The sequence below is a fragment of the Antechinus flavipes genome, chromosome 5 (genome assembly GCF_016432865.1).
Source record: "Antechinus flavipes isolate AdamAnt ecotype Samford, QLD, Australia chromosome 5, AdamAnt_v2, whole genome shotgun sequence".
Taxonomy (NCBI): Eukaryota; Metazoa; Chordata; class Mammalia; order Dasyuromorphia; family Dasyuridae; genus Antechinus; species Antechinus flavipes.
The window spans coordinates 260,816,203-260,834,391 of NC_067402.1; the positions used below are offsets into that span (position 1 = coordinate 260,816,203).

Below are 18,189 nucleotides of genomic sequence, written 5' to 3' on the forward strand. Positions count from 1 at the left end.
TCCATGATTTTCCTTCTCCCCCATACTTTCAATTGAGAAACGTGCTTCATAATTTACTAAAAAAATTGAGGGCGTTTGCCATGAGCTCCCTCATATCTCCTCTTGCACATCTCCTATCACTCAGATGCCTTCTGCCATTAACTCTTTTATCCCTACTTTGCATAATAAAGTGAGTTTACTCCTTTTCATGGATGATCTTTCTATTTGTTCTGGTGATCCTGTGCCACCCCATCTCCTCCAATAGATTTGCTCCCTCTCATACCAACTCATCATTTATTTTTAATTTCTGCAATCTACTAGATCATTCCGTATCTTTTACAAACATATCCATCGTGCCCATATACTGAAAACCCTCCCTAGATCCTTCAATCCTTTCTGTCATCCCTTCTGTTCTCTGTTGTGCCCTAAGTCACTGCCACCACATCATATTGTCTCTTTTTTGCAAGCAGCCAGCTATAACTAAGCAGACTTTTCTGCAGGCTTTGCAAACAGACTTTTCAAGAATGTAAGAAAAGGACTATGAAATTGGAAAACAATATTTACAAAATAAATAAATATGGGTCACAAACCCCAAAATATCTATCAAAAAATAAAAGGAAGGAAATGGATATTTGAAAAATAATGGTTAGATCGCTGGGACTGCAGTCACAAAGTTCTGAGTTCAATTTCTACCTTAGACACTTACTAGCTGTGAGACCCTGTTTATCTCAGTTTCTCTATCTTTAAAATGGTGATGATAACAGTACTTAGCTCTTAAGGTGTGAATCAAATGAGATAATAATTGTAATGTACTTAGTATAGTATCTATCATGAGATAAGTATTATGTAAATGTTATTTATTATTAATTACATTTAACACAATTACTAATCCAATTCATTTACTAAGAGAAAAAAAAGTTATCAATTCTTATTCTTATGTGTAAGTCACTCTTCTAGATTCAATGGGAGATAAGATTTTCTGTCCCCAAGGAGCTATAAAATATTTACACTAATAATTATAACAAAGCAGTGGGGAAAAAAAATGATATTAACAGATATATCAAAAGAGGAAGAACTTAACTTCCATAGAGGAAGAAAGAAATGATTCAAAGATTTCATGAACTAAGTAGTATTTGAACTAGGCCTTAACTTATACATTATTGTATGTTTTTTACAGGATCAACAAGTAAATGGTGGAGAAGAAAATCTTTGAGTAAAGTCTTGGAGGTTAGAAAGTACAAGGCATAATTAGAGAATAAAATTTCCATAGTGCTTAGGATTTCTTTTGGCAAACAGTGAATGGTAAGGATTAGAAATAAGATTTATATCTCCTATTATACACTATAATGAATTCTACCAATATTCATTAATTTTTGTTGAGGCAATTTGGTTTAAGTGACTTGCCCAGGGTCAAATAGCTATCACATGTTAAGGATATGAGATCATATTAGAACTCAGTTCTTCCTTATTCCAGTGTCACTGCTCTACAAATAATGCTACATCTATTTAATTTAAAAATCTGTAGTGAATGAATAAGACTTTTGATCAACTAAGGAAAATACATTTAGCAGAGTAAGTAGTGGTGACAAAATTAATAGGTTAATTATATAGAGATCTGTATAACAAAAAAAAAGTTATGCTTTTACAACTTAAAAAATAGGAAAAAAATTGGAAAAATATTTCAAATCTCTACATAAACTAAGTTGGATAATGACAATATGTAATATTCACCCCTCAACATTCACATGCTTTAACTTTTGCGAATTCAAGCATTGAGTGATTTAATTAGTAACCTCATTTTTATTTTCATGATGACAACCTGTGTGCACAGCAAAGAAAAAAAAAAAAAAAGAGCCACAATGCTGCAGATTTGTGGAACAGCTGACATCTACTAAGCCCTTCATTGGTCTTTCTCATTCTATTTTTGTAGATTAAAGAAATCTGTGCATTCTGTTGTCTGTGAAATTTTTTATCAGTCTTTAAAATTCAAGATTTCTATTATAATTATGCAACCAAATTATAATGCAAATCTCATTACAACAAGAACATTGTATAAATATATCTCATCTCATAGAACCTTTAAAAAAGTAGATTAGGACATATTTAAATAACTTAACACAAACTTTACAAGCCATACAACAATAAAACTATAATCAATCCTGGGATTACACAATTATGTAACTTAGAAAAAATACTCATCCTTCACAAAAACACACACACATATATATGTATATAGATATATGTGTATATATATGTATGTCAGAGTGTTAAGTGCTGGGAATATAAATACAAGCAAAAGGGGACAGCCTTCCCTCAAGGAACTTAAATTCTAATGAGAAAAAGGAAACTGGAAAAGGGTCAAAGTCAAGGGATCCACCTGGAGGCATGTCAGAAAATTAGTCCAAAGAATAGGAGGCTAAACTGGGATAGAAATGTTATTATCAATCATCTAGTGAAAGATTACAAACTAGTGATCATAGGAACCTAACTCTCTCTTTCCCAAATGTTCAATGTATAGTTTGATTGTCAAGTCATTTTCTAACAATGCTACCTGCACAAAAATTTTAGATTGACTGTCTCTTGATACATATCTCTAAATATAGTAAAATACATCAAAATGAAGAAACAATTGAATAAAAATATCATTAACGTCATTAATAATATTCCAATTTCCCAATAGTCAGAGAAATGTGAAAATAACATTTTTATTATATCAATTAGATCAAAAATAACAAATTGTGAGAAATTTTAATATGCTAGTAGTAGGACTGCACATTAGTCCAGGTGTTTTAGAGAACAATATACAAGAATCATAAAGCTGATCATATTTTTTTTTATTCCATTGTTATGATTCCATTGCTGAGACCATCCAAAAAAGAGCACAAGAAAGAAAAATAGGATCTAGAAAGACAAAAATATGTATAGCTGTTCTTATTTGTAATAGCAAAAATTTGGAAGCAATCTCTTGTAACCAACATTTGGAGAAAGTATTATTATGGATGGATCATAGAGTTAGAGCTAGAAAGAGATTTTAAAAACATCTAGGAAACAAAAGATTTTAAAATGTCATGTTAAGAGTGGAAGTCATGGGATATGAAACCTGGCCCTCTACTGCAAATCTAATATTCCTTTCAGTGCATGGATAAATACAAAGATATAAGGAAATATGGAGAATTATATAGAAATATTAGCAGGAAGTAAATAGTATATAAATTGATTTTATCTATAGTTTTTTTCAGAAAAAAAAAACAAAACCAAAAGAACTACAACAAAACTAAACTAGAGGTGGGGAAATGTAAAAGAAAGCCTCACAGAATAAAAGCTTATTTGCTTTTAACTCTTTGGGGTGCATTTAACTCTTTGGATCTTTGATGCAAAATACAATAATTGTTTTTAATAACATTTTTTAACAAAGCACCCTCCAAAATGAAATTTAACAGTAAAAAAAAAAAAAAAAAAAAAAAAAGCAAAAATGATACTTTACCACCATATGAAAATCTAATTCATCATCTGTGCTTGGCCCTGATTTGTTAGAGAATCTTTAAAAAAGAAACCAAAAATTAGTACTTTTATACCCAGAAGACAACCATTAAGAAGAAGCCCTCTTAGTTGTTGCAAAGTGCTTTACTACCAAATGATACATTACAAAGGATTACTTAATAGAACAAGATATATCAAATATTCCTACTCCTTAGCAAAGAAAATAATGGTGTACCAGCGAAAGAACACTGGGAAATGAGTGTGGACCACATTATAGCATTTGCACTCTTTTCTGTTTACATTTTTGTTTTTCTTGCCAGATTATTTTTACCTTCTTTCTAAATACGATTTTTCTTGTGCAACAAGATAACTGTATAAATATGTATATATATATATATATATATATATATTGTATTTAACATATATTTTAACATGTTTAACAGACTGCCTGCCATCTAGGGGAGTAGGTGAAGAGAAGGAGGGGAAAAGTTGGAACAGAAGTTTTTGCAAGGGTCAATGTTGGAAAATTACCAATAAAAAACTATAAAAAACTATAATGATAATAAAAAAGAAAATGATGTAGATGATGCTCTCAGTGTGTCTATCCTCCAGAACAATCTCACTCCCTTTCTTTGATAAACCTCCAGCCAAAACAAACAAACAAACAAAACAAAACAAACAAACAAAAAAAAACATTGGGTATTAGAGCACAGAATCATCAAAATTCTGCAACCTATTTGTAGTATGTCATTGTCCTCTATGCTTTCCTTATTAAGTTCTAACATTTTCAGCATGACTATTTTTCCCTAAAGTTACCCTCCAAAGAGTTTTAGCTCTAGATAAGAGTTGTATTTTTTGCTGTTCAATTATTTCGGTAGTGTCTGACTCTGTGAACCCATTTGGCATTTTGTTGGCAAAGGTACTGAAGAAGTTTGCCATTTCTTTCCTCAGTTCATTTCACAGATGACCTGATTAAATGGGACTTGTCTGGAGTTAATATTTGATCCAGATCAGAACTCCAAGAAGAATCTCCCCAATTCCAAGCCCAAGATCCTATCTATTGCTTTGCCTAACTACCCTTTAGATATGTGAGTAGTTCATACATTCCAATCTCAGAAAGGTATTTGTTATAAGGCAACAATTCCTAGATATAATCATTGTGTGGGATGAACTGAGTGAAGACCCTCTCATGGGAATATGGCTTTAACCTATTCCCTATTTATGACTTGCAATAAGTTTAGATATAGTTAAAAAGCTGCAGGCATTTCCATTTTCTTGAATGAACATTTCCTTCCTGTTTCTGGGATAGATTTCCTTGTTTAAATTACAAGCCTGGACTCCCCCAAACAATGGGAGAAAAGGTCAAGGGGGAGGGGCATCTGTTCTACTTAAATCTTGCGTTTTGTACTCCTTTACTGACAAACACCTTGTCAAATAAGAGATGTGCTTTCTCTGGAGTTTGTAATAAGCCTCTTTTTGCTTTTTCTTACTCTGAGAGTCTGTTTTTGTAGTTGCTACTGTCCCATACATTGATGAACCTGATCAGACAGTATATAATAGAATAGAAACCATTTGTATAGTAAATTAGATATATTCATGATGTCTTTTTGGTTTGGAATGTCCATTTCCTATCTACTACTAACTCAAGTGCACCATTTCCTTCAGGATCTAATATAAGACTTATCTTCTTATAAAAAAAAAAAAACTTGCATAAATTATAGAATCAGAAAATCAATTCAGGTCAATAAAAAATTTACTCATTTCATACAATGTACATGAAATAATTATCTTTTTAAAATTATCTTCCTTGCTAGCACAAGTTCTGTGGCAATCTGCTTTCAGGAAATTTCAACTCCAGGTTTGTCAATTCACCTGGAGCAGAGGGAGAGGGGAGTTGGGTTCAGAATTCAAGGAGGATGGGGTATATGACTTGTGACTTACAAATGCACTTAACTTCCAGAGAGAAAATAATGCAGATGAGCAACTGCTGTGTGTCAGAGAATTTCTAGGGAACACTTGCTGAGGGTGACAAAGGGGAAACTTGAACCCAGTTTATCTTTACTCCCAGACTGACCCCCTGTCTATTGACTCCAAGAACCTTCTCTTCTCAGCGCATTAGGATCTGTTAGCACCAAGACAGCTTTTCTTTTTCTTTTCTTTTTTTTTTTTTTTAAGCTCTAATTCTTTGGCATGCCCAATTTCCTTTTCTTTTTCTTAAACTTGCTTTATTTGCTCTTGCTTTTTAACATCCTTTTTCGTCTCCTCTTTCAGTTGGATTCCTTATCCTCCTCCTCTCCTTAGCCTTCATCTTGTCTTCTTTATTATGTCCCTCTCCATTTTTTCAAAACCTTTCCCTTGGGCTCACTCTTTTCTTCCTTTAGATGGAGGCTTTCTCCTTCAGCTCAAATCACTTTTTCTTTATTATTAAATTTCAATTTTTTAATTTCAAAATTCTCCAGGCTTCAAAATAACATTCACAAGTTCTTAAATTCATATCCTCCAGCAACCTTTTTTTTCTCTGAGTCAATTGGGATTAAGTGACTTGCCCAGGGTCACATAGTAATAAGTGTTAAGTGTCTGAGGCAAGATTTGAATTTGGGTCCTCCTGACTTCAGGGCTGGTGTTCTATGCATTGCTCCACCTAGCTGCCCCTCTTAGGTATCTCTTTCAAAAAGTCTTCTTGACCTGAACTCTAAAAACAGCTCATTTTTTCCCCATTAATAGTAATAATGTAAATGCTGTAACAGATCTATCAACCATAATCCCATACAAAAGGTCAAATTCCTAGGACTGTCTTGTTCTAAAATTGATTTAATCATCTCATTAAACATCCTGCAATTACTCTGAGACACAATGTACATTGTATAATGAATTTGTTTCTTACCTAGGCCCCTCCCTGTACTTTCTCTTAACTCTTCCCTAATTGCCTCCTTACTCACTAGATCCAGTTCTTATTCCCTCCCCTTCTTCCCTCTTAAGACTTTACAAAGTCATGTTACTGAAAGCATCTTGCTTAATCATATATGATCTAACTTTCACATTAATATCATTCTTTATTGCTTTGATAAATATCACAGATTAATTTGCCACATTAGGAACTGCTCTCCCACTTGGTCCCCAGGTATTCATTTACCCAATACTTCATTCTTTGGACAAAAGTAGTAAGAAAGGTTCCAAATATTAAACGTCTCTGTATCACAGGATTCTTCCCATCAACCTTCTAACACTATCACTCCCTGCTTTTTCCTCTTGTGTGTTCTCTTTTCTCTTTATTTTTTTTCAAAAACATTGTATCATATCTAAGAATATTTCATTCTACTTGATTATTTCAAAAGTGGGAAGACTTTTTCCCAGACTTTTCACCTTTTTCTTTAATAAGATTACCCATTACTGGCAACAACAAAGAACACAGAATCTTTAGGTCACTGCAAAATAACATTCTGTGCAGTGGGAAAATGAGCTCACTGGAAATGAAATACTTAAGTCATTCTTGTTGATGGCCTGTACATTTAATGCTTTACCACATCTCTTTTTCTAGAAGCTCCAGAGAGGAAACAAAAAAATTTTGAGGCTTGTCACTTCTTCTCAAAATACAATGCCAGCTTGCCCACATATCATTAATTGGGAATAAGAATATTCTTGTCAAAATCAGTAGCAGCTTTCTGCTACTGTTTTCCACAAGAGTTCCAAGCAGAAACCACTCAACAGACACTTCCCTTTTCTTTCCTATTACTTCTCTCCTAGCTGAAAAAACATTTACTGTCTTAACTTAGGATACTGAAGCCAGTGACTAAAACCCACCCTATATTGATAACTCTCTGAGCATTTAAGACAAATTTCCTCAAATATAAGATAATACATATTTGTAATGCAAATGTGCCTTAAAAGGCTATTTAGGAATCTATTCCAGATGGCATTTTTTTATTCATCCAATAATTACTTAATAATAGTTATATTAGGCCATTTTGGATAGGAAGTATGTATGTGGTAAAAATATAGTGGATTCAAATTCTTCCTTTGTTACATACTGGTTTTGTGAGGCCAAACAAGTCACTTATTCCTTTTGCATTCCCAAGCAATTCTCTTAACACAGAAGAGTTGCCAAGATGATATATACAGAGTGTTCATATATATATATATATATATATATATATATGTTTGTGTGTGCATGTTTATGTTTATATATTGGTATGCTATTTGCATATTTATTTTGTATAGTGTGTATATATAGATATATGTATATACATGTATAAACATTCTGACTCTATATAAACATATATATTGAGTGTTTAGTAAACCTAATTTTTTAAAAAAAGATAATGAAGTAAAAACATGATTAATGTGATAGTGGGAATTGATTAAATTGAAGTTATGTCTTTTGGGGGTACAAGAGTCTGCTTTGCCTTGAAATGAAAAACTTAGTGAAGACTGCACCATAAGGATTAATTAAAAGAAATGTTAATCTGCTATGAGGCCTACCTGATTATAGGATCTTCTGTAGAACTTTCTTCTGCTATTATAGAAAAAAGTAAAATATATTATTTATAACATTAATAAATAAATGAAAAATAAATAATAAAACTTAAATGTTAATACATGACATTAATATGAAAAGCATAATTTTAAAGCACTGCTACAATGTGTTTTTTGAGCAATGAATATGATTCAAATGGAATTATGCTATAGATAAATATATTTAAGTAGCAAGAGGTGGGTAGAAATAAGTGGTCCTAAAGTATTAGATATTTGTCAGTGACTTGGTTATATTAACCATTTCATGAGCAAGCTGCTTCATACAAAGCACAATATCTCTAGCAGATAACAAATAGAAGGAACAAGCTGCCATAACATGAGTCATCTTAGCTTTTATGTAGTTTGAGAAAAATGAGGGTCTTTTTCACCACAGTCCTCACAGATGCAATGTTTGTAGATATAGTACTGCCACATTTACCATGACATGGCATGGCCTGTTTGTTCCATTCTGTAAATCAGAGCAAATCCAGAAACTGTTCTGTTTAGTATGACATAATATATTTCTAGCTCTTCTCCATGGCCAAGGGGTCCAAAACAATGTAACTTGTCTAGACCTCCACTGTCCCTAAAGAAAGGAGCTGATGAGTTGCAAACCAACATACTTTCCAATTGCATTTTTCCTTTTTCATGACTTCCTGGAGAGGGAAGCTAAAAACGAAAGTAAAACATATTATATACAATGCACACCCATTATTTCTTCTGACCTTCTCATGCAAAATATAGTTTAAAGATATTCAGACAGGCACTGAAATATTCTTTTTTTCTGTCAGCCATCATATTCGTCTAAGGGAAGGACTTAAGAGGTGATCATTTGCCCATTTCACTGGGTATATTATTTTATTATTGGATTCATAACCATTCATAACCAGTAAATTCAAAATTTACTTTCTCCAAGCCATCCAGAAAGATGCTGCCAGATTACTTTTGAACTAGTTGTGTTCAACTAGATATGAGATTTCATATGTATGGAAATCACAGTGATAAAAACAATTTCTCTGCAAATTATATTCTAAGTGAATTAGTAACAAGGAACAGAGGTAAAGAAACCTGTATAGTCAACCAGCTGGTATGTATCAGAAGTGGGTTTTTAACCCATGACCAGTTTTTCCAACTGGTTAGGACCTACAAGAGTATTCACTATGTCTGCTCAAACTGAAAACTTAAGAGTTCCCTTGACTCCCTGATGTATTTTGGAATTAGACTTCATTATAGAGCATAATACATATCGGGTATTAGTAATGATTATGTGAGTAACAAATGTGACCCTTACATTCTTCTTTCCATTTAAACATAGCTAGCTAAAAATGTTATGCCATATTGTACAGGATTAAAATGGTATTACTGGATATTTTCCCAAAGGGTAGACAGTCAGAAGAAAAGTCAATTAAATTCACACAAAACAAAGTATCTAGTCCTTCTTCCTAGTTAGACATGATCAGGAAATATTTTACTGTAGTAGTTTTTAAAAGGATAAACCCTTCAAAGTTGGTATCACATTGTCTCCAGTCTCATTTCATATCATAAACATGATTCCAAGAGGCAGTCTTAAGTTATATGGCAAAGTAAAATTTATATAATAAAGCAAAGTAGAAAAATCTTGTTTTATAGGCTTTATAGTATATTACTTATATATTTATAATACATATGATATATATAAATATGCTATGTAACATATATATATTATAATATATAATATACTTATAGTATATTACAATCTCTCCAGAGTCTCTTGTGGGGACAGAATTTCAAGCAATTTAAGTCCCATGGTTTAGAACCACATTCTTTTGCTTCCTTTTTAACTCAACCAACACAATGATTGTAACAAAACTTCTGTATAGTTGGCAATTACATGGATATATTGAAAATTAAATCTAGATCAGAGTAGTAGCACATAAGCAATTAACCTGAACTGTACACATAGATAACAAAATGAGACAATCTACAAAACTATCTTTTTAGTTTATCTTTTTATATATAATGTGGAGTGTACTTATAACAAGATTATGATAATGAATATAATATCAATATAAACATGAATAGACTTAACTTTATCCAATAATGAATAATGCAAAAAACTACCACTACAAAATAGTTTTAACAATAGGAATTTCAAACAAAAATCTTTATAAAAGTTCAAACTCAAGATATTTTTTCAAAAAAAAAATGCTGGAAATGCTAAAAAGATTTAACTACTACCTTTCCCCCACCAAAATCATCTTTTAATCATTCTTAACAAAATGTTCAAAGCTTCTCAAGTTAAATAACTGTACACAATTTTCTAATGGAATGCCAAAAAGAAAATATCAATATAATGGATCTTATTCTATTTTGTTCTATCTATGTAAGATTAAATTAAACAAAAATAGTCAGAAAACACCCAAAATAAAATTTGAAGTTAGAGTAGCACCTTTAATAGTTTATTATTTGAGCAAACATATTTGGTTATTTCACAGTATATGATTTCCTGAAATTCTCATACCTGATGAGTGCACTGAGTTCCTTCTTGTACCTGGTGAGTGCACTGAGTTCCTTCTCTTACCTGGTGAGTGCACTGAGTTCCCTGCATTTTTATATCCGTGTAGGAATAGGCATAAAAGTGATATATCAAACAATGAAATCAGAAAAAAAATATTTAGACAAGTAACTCTTTTCTAAAAGGAATGTAGGAATTGCTAGTATAGCTATTTGATTTACTAATTATTAAAGTACATAAAGATAAAAAAAGGGGGGCATTAATGAGGCAGAATCAACTGATTTTCTCTGTGTTACAGTTCCTCATTTCAAGTTTATGTGCCAATCTGCCAACTGGGATGCCTCCAATACATAGTCACCATCCATAAAGTTAATCTACTACTTATAATTTGGTTCTCTTTATTTACTTCTAATCTCATTCCTTATCTAATAGCACAATAGCAAAAAGATAAATGCTGTTATTTAAAGAAACTTATGTGCTACTACACAAAGAACAGGGAAAAACGTAAAAACCAATTTATCCAAACAATACAAGATGGCCTCTTTTCCCTTTGATGACCGTTGAGAATATTAATATTAATAATTTACTAAGGGAATTTCTTTTCTAGAAAAAATAAAAATTATTTCTGTCATGCTTTCTCATTCTATAATGAATGAACTATTCTTTTAAATGAAATACATGTCATGAATATACATATGTATGTGTGTCTGTGTGTATGTATATGTGTGTGTATATATATATACATATATATATTATAAATTATCTTTTTCTAAGAAAAAACTTTATGGATATTGGCTTAGAGAATCCCATGAAGTTCATCATAGAAATAATCCAATGTAGATTAAACGTGCATAAATTACCAATTTTCAGTAAAATAAAATGCATTTGACTCTAAAACTATTAAAAATTGAATAAAATTTAATTTCTAGAGAATTTATAACATCCAATATTTCACCTTTATAAAGTTATCATGGATATAAATTACCAAAATAATATGAATATATAGGAAATTAAGGTTGGTCCAAAGCATCTTTTTTTGATGTTTACTATTATTTAGAACAGATAAAATCAGTTTAACAAAATAAACAAATTAAGTATTGGTCACTTTGGCTATTAACTTTGATAATAATTGAGAACATTTTATTTTGTCATTTTCTTCATCCTCCCAAAATAACATTCCTTTGAATTATCTTGAATATCCAAAATTAGTTTTGCAGACTTTTCATTTTCTGCACAATTCTCTACTTAATTTGGGCAGAAAAGGTATAGGTTAAATCAACATAATTCTTTTCTAAAATGATTTTGTTTTAAATACATATAAATATCAACCTTCAAAATATTAACTATTACATATTAAACAATCACTTATTTTATAGATGATTTCATAGAAATCACATGATTTCATAGAATCATATAATTTAAAACTAGCAGACTTAGAAGTCATCTTATTTATTAATACCTTTACCTTAGAGGTAATAAAACAAAAATTTGGAGGTTAAATGATATATGCCTAAAGAAATCCAGGATTTCCTAACTCAAAAGCTGGTCTTTTTGCCACTGTAAAATGATGTTTCTTAAAACAACAAAACCAAATCAAACAAACCAACCAAAAACTCACAATGAACTATGAGAAGTACATATTCTTGGCCAAGACTGAAAGAAATAAAAGGAAAGTGATATTCAAAGAGATGAAAGAGCTAGTTTGTTGTAGAGCCAGGACTAGAACACATGATCCTGCCTGCTTATCTATCTACACTACAGCATGCCTCAGTTGAGAAAGATGGTTTTTACTTGTTGGTATCATCATTTAGTGGCTCATGTCATCCATATCATCTTGTGCAGCAAGATGAAATTACACAATTAAAATAATAGTTGTGCAAAAAGCAAATTGAGCACCAATTTTCAGAGTAGAGAAAAAGGATTTTGGGAATCCAATGTTATGGGTAAATTGAGGCTTTTTCACCAAAATCCTGAATTAAAACATCAAAGTAAGAAGTAGAAATAACCCCAGAATGTAATAATTTGTGAAAATACCAGGAAAGTCATAAATGGTTTTCTGACAAAACTGGGATTATTCACAATTAAAGTCTACAAAAAATGTGCTAATTAATGGTAAGAAAACAAGATAATATTCCAGGGATGTATAAAAGACTCAGGCTCCATCCAGGACTAGCCTCTAGGCACACTCATTCTTCATGACAAGAGTTTGGTTCTCCTTGAACATATAATTTATAGGAAAACTTTTATAAAAAAACTTTTATCTCTTTGTAAAACTCAAGAGGGAAATAATATCCTCACCTTCTTGTTCTATTACCCAAAACAGCCTATTTTAGATTTATAGTGATAGATCATATAGTAGGTAAGTCACTCTTACTTCACATTCAAAAGAACTGAGACATAGTCAGTTTTGAGTGTAATGTTAAGCAGTATCATTCCTGCTATACTTACCAATCAAATAATGAATTTTACCAATTTTTGATGAACATTAAATAAGGTGGAACAAGTAAATGTCTTATGGTAGAAGATGAATATTTAAGGAAAAGCAAATATATTCTATAAGAGCAAATCAATATAATTAACTTCTTATATCCTAGGATTTTTTAATCCTTTAACACTAACATTAATACACTTAGGAATAAGCTATAATTTTGCCTTATAAAGGAAGTGTTATTGGTTACTGTATATTTATAAAGTATCTATAGTCTGACATCTTCCTTGAATATATTTATGAACATTTCAGTTACTTATAAGTCATATTCTTCAATTATACTTATATTTGTTAAGACTACAGACTATAACTTTTTCTTCATTGATAAACTTTACTGACACTTCACTGTCAATGAGAATATTAATTATTATTATTTTATTAAAATTGGATTAGGGATTTTAAAAAACTGTTTAAAATTTTTATATGTAGTTAACATGATAAAAATATAATACTACTTATTGAATAATAGAACTTTAAAACACTTTTTCCCCTTAAATCTTCTCAGAACAATTTTGTGTATGTAACTAAAGATATATATTTTTTACAAAATAATAAGGGAAAGTGAGGATCAATTTTCACCTGTCTAGCAAGAGGAATTTAGAATATTTTATTGGAAAAGGATGTTTTTAGGCAATAGTGAGATATAATTAAAATTAATTTTTCTGCCACAGTTATTTCTCATTTCTTCTTTGAAAGGTTGACATAATTCATCTCTCTCTGATATATAGTGTAATGGCCAGTAGTTGAAAGTGCACAATCACTCCTTCCTGTGCAGTTTATGTAAGCTTTTTTGCTTTCATTAGCATTCAAATAGAAGTCACTAAAATGCCTACACTGTATTTCTCACAAGGTAAATAAATAAATTGATTTGAAAAAAATCTTATGAGAGATTAATTTATTATTATATGCTTAGATCATTAAAATTACAAATGGTCCAACTATCAGGATATAATATTAGAAATTAAATCAGAAAATTTATTTTTCTAAAGTTTAACTGTCTAAAATCAGGAGGCTGTAAAGTCTTCCACGTGTTATGCTGGATGAGGACACGTATGAAATTATCCATGGGAAATGTAGGAACATATGCATTATCTTCCAAACCTGATCTTTTGATCTTTGGTCTCCCTAATTCCCATGACTTTTTCTATTCTCACTAGTTTGTGTGAAGGGAAAGCTTTATGAACATTGTAAAATTTTGAAAACATTTAAAATGCATTTCCAAAGGCTGGATATGCAGAGTTCCAAAGAAGAATGAGGAATCTATTCATCTGCTGTTTGACTTATGTGTATACACATCTATATACCTATCTTTATATTCTATCATAAATAATATTTATCATTATTGTCCCATATTTCAGAATAAGAAGCAAATACTTATTGCTAAATATAATATATTTTAAAGTGTTAAAGTTTTCCTATGATTTGGTAAAACACATTTAGAATAATATAGAAATCAGAAAATTGATATTGTAGCCTATCTAAAAATATTTTTTTTGATAAGTCAGATAATAATAATACAAAAGGTCTTGATCGTGTTTTGCAGTTTCAGGTAGATGACCTAGAAGGGTAATTAAGCAATTTTCCAAAAATGAACCATTTCTTATCCCATTAAGATTAAAAAATGGAAATAGAAGAAATAGAAAACATATAAATTTTAAAATTGCTCTTCATTATTTTTTAAATTAACTATTTGGTTTTGTCAGTTCTACCTTCTTTGAACAAGGCAAATCCACCCAAAGGAAATCGAGTACCAGAAGCCTTCTCTGAGCCGCTAATTTGGGATGAACAGGGCTGTTCCTTTTGTAGTTTTTGTTCATCAATTAGAGAGTGATAACTATATCTAAAATAAAATATAAAACATATTTATTAAGTCTACATCAACCAAGGTAAATGTTTATGTAACAAGTCTTTTTGTATGTTAAATCTTAAATAATCAGATTATCATTAATTTTTTATTGTTTTGATTAAGTCTGTATAGCAAATTAATCATTCAATTTAAATGTAGTGCACTTTTTTTAAAGTCACAGTTATTATAGAATTATAGGCTTAAAGCTGAAAAGATTCATTTAGGTCATTAGCTTTAATCTCTCTATTTTATCAATTAAGTGATAGAATCCCAGAAAAATTTTGTTTGTCTGAGGTCACACTTATAGTGAGAGGCATGATTTCTCCTCAGGTCTTCTGATTCCAAATTGAGCACCCTTCCTCCTGCAAACTATTTCTCTGTGAATTCTAAAGTTGACTATTAACATTTGTGATTCTTTTTCGTTAGCATTCATGTGAAGGCAAACACAAAACTACTACCTCTTTAAATCTAAAATTATTGTCATTATTAAATTGTACAAACATTGTGAAGAGCAAATACTAAGACACATGTAAAACACTAGAATAACTTTTAATACTATAAATATGACAGCTATTATCATCATTACTACTTTTAAAAATTCTGATCTCTGTGAGACCATCATATGTCATATGTCTTGCTTGTGTACTACTGAACTTCGATAACCTAACTTTTCCATTTGTCCAATTTCTTCTTAGTTTTCTTAAGTATGAAACTTATAGAGGTCTGTCCTGTTTAACTGGGGATATGCTGAACTACATAGCAGTTCTCAGAGCTGGAATTTTCCAGAATGTTTGCCAGACAGTCATTATATCATGCAAATATAAAAGTCATTTTCACTCTCAAATTTCATGGAGGAAGATTCTTTAGATGCAATTATATAAGGAGAATAAAAATCATATTAGCACTTACAGTGGATAATTAAAACACTTAGCATACTGTTCAGCTGTCAGTCCATCAGCATCTTTGCAAGTGGGATCAACATTGTATTGAAAAAGAAGATTGACTATGCCCTTTGAGTGCATAGTGATAGCAATCATAAGGGATGTTCTAGAATAACAAAAAAAAATTCATGTTTTAAAATTTAAAGAAATCACATTTAATCACATTTTTCTGGATATAATTCAATAATATTCTTTAGTGTTAATGTGTATGGTCATCATAAACACAGTGATGGATGGAGGTACTTTGACTATTCATTGCAGCATTAGAAATGACAGTGAAGACCAAACAGAAAGAATTTTTTTTGTCTCCTTTCCATTCAGCAGGGATTGTCAAATGTAAGGCTATAAGACAAAAGGAGATTATGTCAACATCAAATGTGTTGAAATTAGTTAAGGACTTCAAGCTTGTTTATGGGCCTTTAAAATAAAGTAGAAACTCTTTGGAAAAGATTAAAAATAATCTTGGTAACTCACTCCACTAAATTCCTAATCTAATGGCACATCATAATGTAGTGGTGGCTGTGTATTTCCTAAAAATAAACCAAAACAAGATGTTTTATGTCTTAAAACACTTTCTGTCTCAGATCCAGGATCTTAGTTTTACAGTGAGACATTTTATATATTTTTTTCATTCTTTTTAGTTTGCTTGACTGACTCGATGTCACATAGATCCATTAGCTTCCATTTTCCTGTTCTAGTTTTTAATATGTGATTTTCTTCAGTTAGATTTTTGTTATCTGGAAAATGAGTAGATACCACTTGGGGAATGTCTAAATAAGTTATGATATATGACAGAAATGGAATTATTATTCTATAAAAATGATAAACAAGCTTATTTTAGAAAGCCCTGGAAAGATATACATAAACTGATGCTCACAGAAAATAAAGTAGAACCAGGAATATATTGCACAAGTAATAGCAACACTATCTGATGATCAATTCCAGGGGCAGAGCCATAATGGCAGAGAGTAGACGTGACTCTCTGTAACCTCCACTGACTTTCTGTCAAAACAACAACAGATTAAGTCTGCAAACTGGTTTTGAAGTCAAGGAATCCACAAATATTTGAAGTACAAAACATTTCTAGAAGATGATACTTTGGAAGAACTTCAAAAACAGGTCTGTTTCAATCTGGCAGGGAGACAGTTTGCCAAATCCAGACTGCAGTGCAGGGAACCTGAGGCAAGAAGCTGGCATGGAGAGTCAGAGTATTGTAGAACCTGGGAATCTTCTGTGAGCCTCTTAGGCCACTCTCTCCTGGTGGCAATCAGGTGGTTTGGCAGATTTCCCTTTTTTTAAAAGACAAATTGTAAACCACTGAGCCCCAGAACAACATTGGACCTAGCTGCATTACCCAACACTAGAAATCTTTTAGCAGAACTGCCCCATGGCAAATTAAAGCAGCTGTCACTCCTTTGCATTAAACAGACATCAAGCCTTAAAAAAAAATGAATAAAAAACAAAAAAGAACTCTTACCACAGATAGTTTTATGGAGAAAGAAAAGAACAGACCTCAAAATCCTCAGGTTGCTAAAGACAAAGTAACTCCAGAAGAAGCCCAAAAGAGAGGCATTTCACAAGGTTTTCTTCAAAAAATGAGTAAAGGATCTTAAAAGAGAGTTAGAAGAAAAATGAGGAAATGAAATGAGATCATTGCAAGAAGAAATGGAAAAAATGGAAAAAGAATGCAATGAAAAAAAATTTAATTGGCCAATTACAAAAGGAGTTTAAAAAGGAAACTGAAGAAAATGATGTACTCAAAATTAGAATTGAACAAATGGAAATGAATGACTCAATAAGATTTCAAGAATCAGTCGAACAAAACCAAAAAAAATGAAAAAAATAGAAGATAATATGAAATATCTCCTAGGAAAAACAACTGACCTGGAAAAGAGATCTAGGAGAGACAATCTAAGGATTATTGGGCTTCCTGAAAGCCATGATGAAAAAAAGAACTTAAGACATTATCTTACAGGAAATCATAAAAGTGCCCTGATACTTTAGAATCAGAAGGTAAAAATAGCCATTGAAAGAATCCATTGATCACCTCTTAAAAGAGACCCCAAAATTAAATCCCCAAAGAATATTGTGGCTAAATTTCAGAACTATTGTACCAAGGAAAAGATTATTGCAAGCAGCCAGAAAGAAACAATTTAAATACCAAGGAGTCACAATGAGGATTATCCAGGACATAGCAGTTTCTACTTTAAGGGATTGAAGGGCCTGAAATGTGATATTCCAAAAAGCAAAGAACAAACTATCCAGCTAAAATGATTATTATCTTTCAAGGAAGAAGATGGGCATTGAAGATATAGGTGAATTTCATCTATTTCTAATGAAAATACCAGAACTTGAACAAAAAAAATTGATTTCCAAACACAAAACTCAAAAGAAGCATAAAAAGGTAAAAAAAATAAAACTCTTGAGAACTATAGTTCTGTTATGAGTA

General features: G+C 31.2%; 1 protein-coding gene across 1 annotated transcript in view; it reads right to left on the reverse strand.

The window, feature by feature from the left end:
- The window catches only part of LOC127538756 (POTE ankyrin domain family member A-like), a 72,786-nt gene that overhangs the window by 24,305 nt on the left and 30,292 nt on the right, over positions 1 to 18,189 (reverse strand). Inside the window, exons 5-8 of the mRNA XM_051962498.1 lie at positions 15,709 to 15,846; positions 14,663 to 14,793; positions 7,939 to 7,972; positions 3,464 to 3,518 (exon numbers count right to left, since the gene is read on the reverse strand). Coding sequence (XP_051818458.1) covers positions 3,464 to 3,518; positions 7,939 to 7,972; positions 14,663 to 14,793; positions 15,709 to 15,846 — 358 coding nt within the window. The remainder of the gene's footprint in view (positions 1 to 3,463; positions 3,519 to 7,938; positions 7,973 to 14,662; positions 14,794 to 15,708; positions 15,847 to 18,189) is intronic.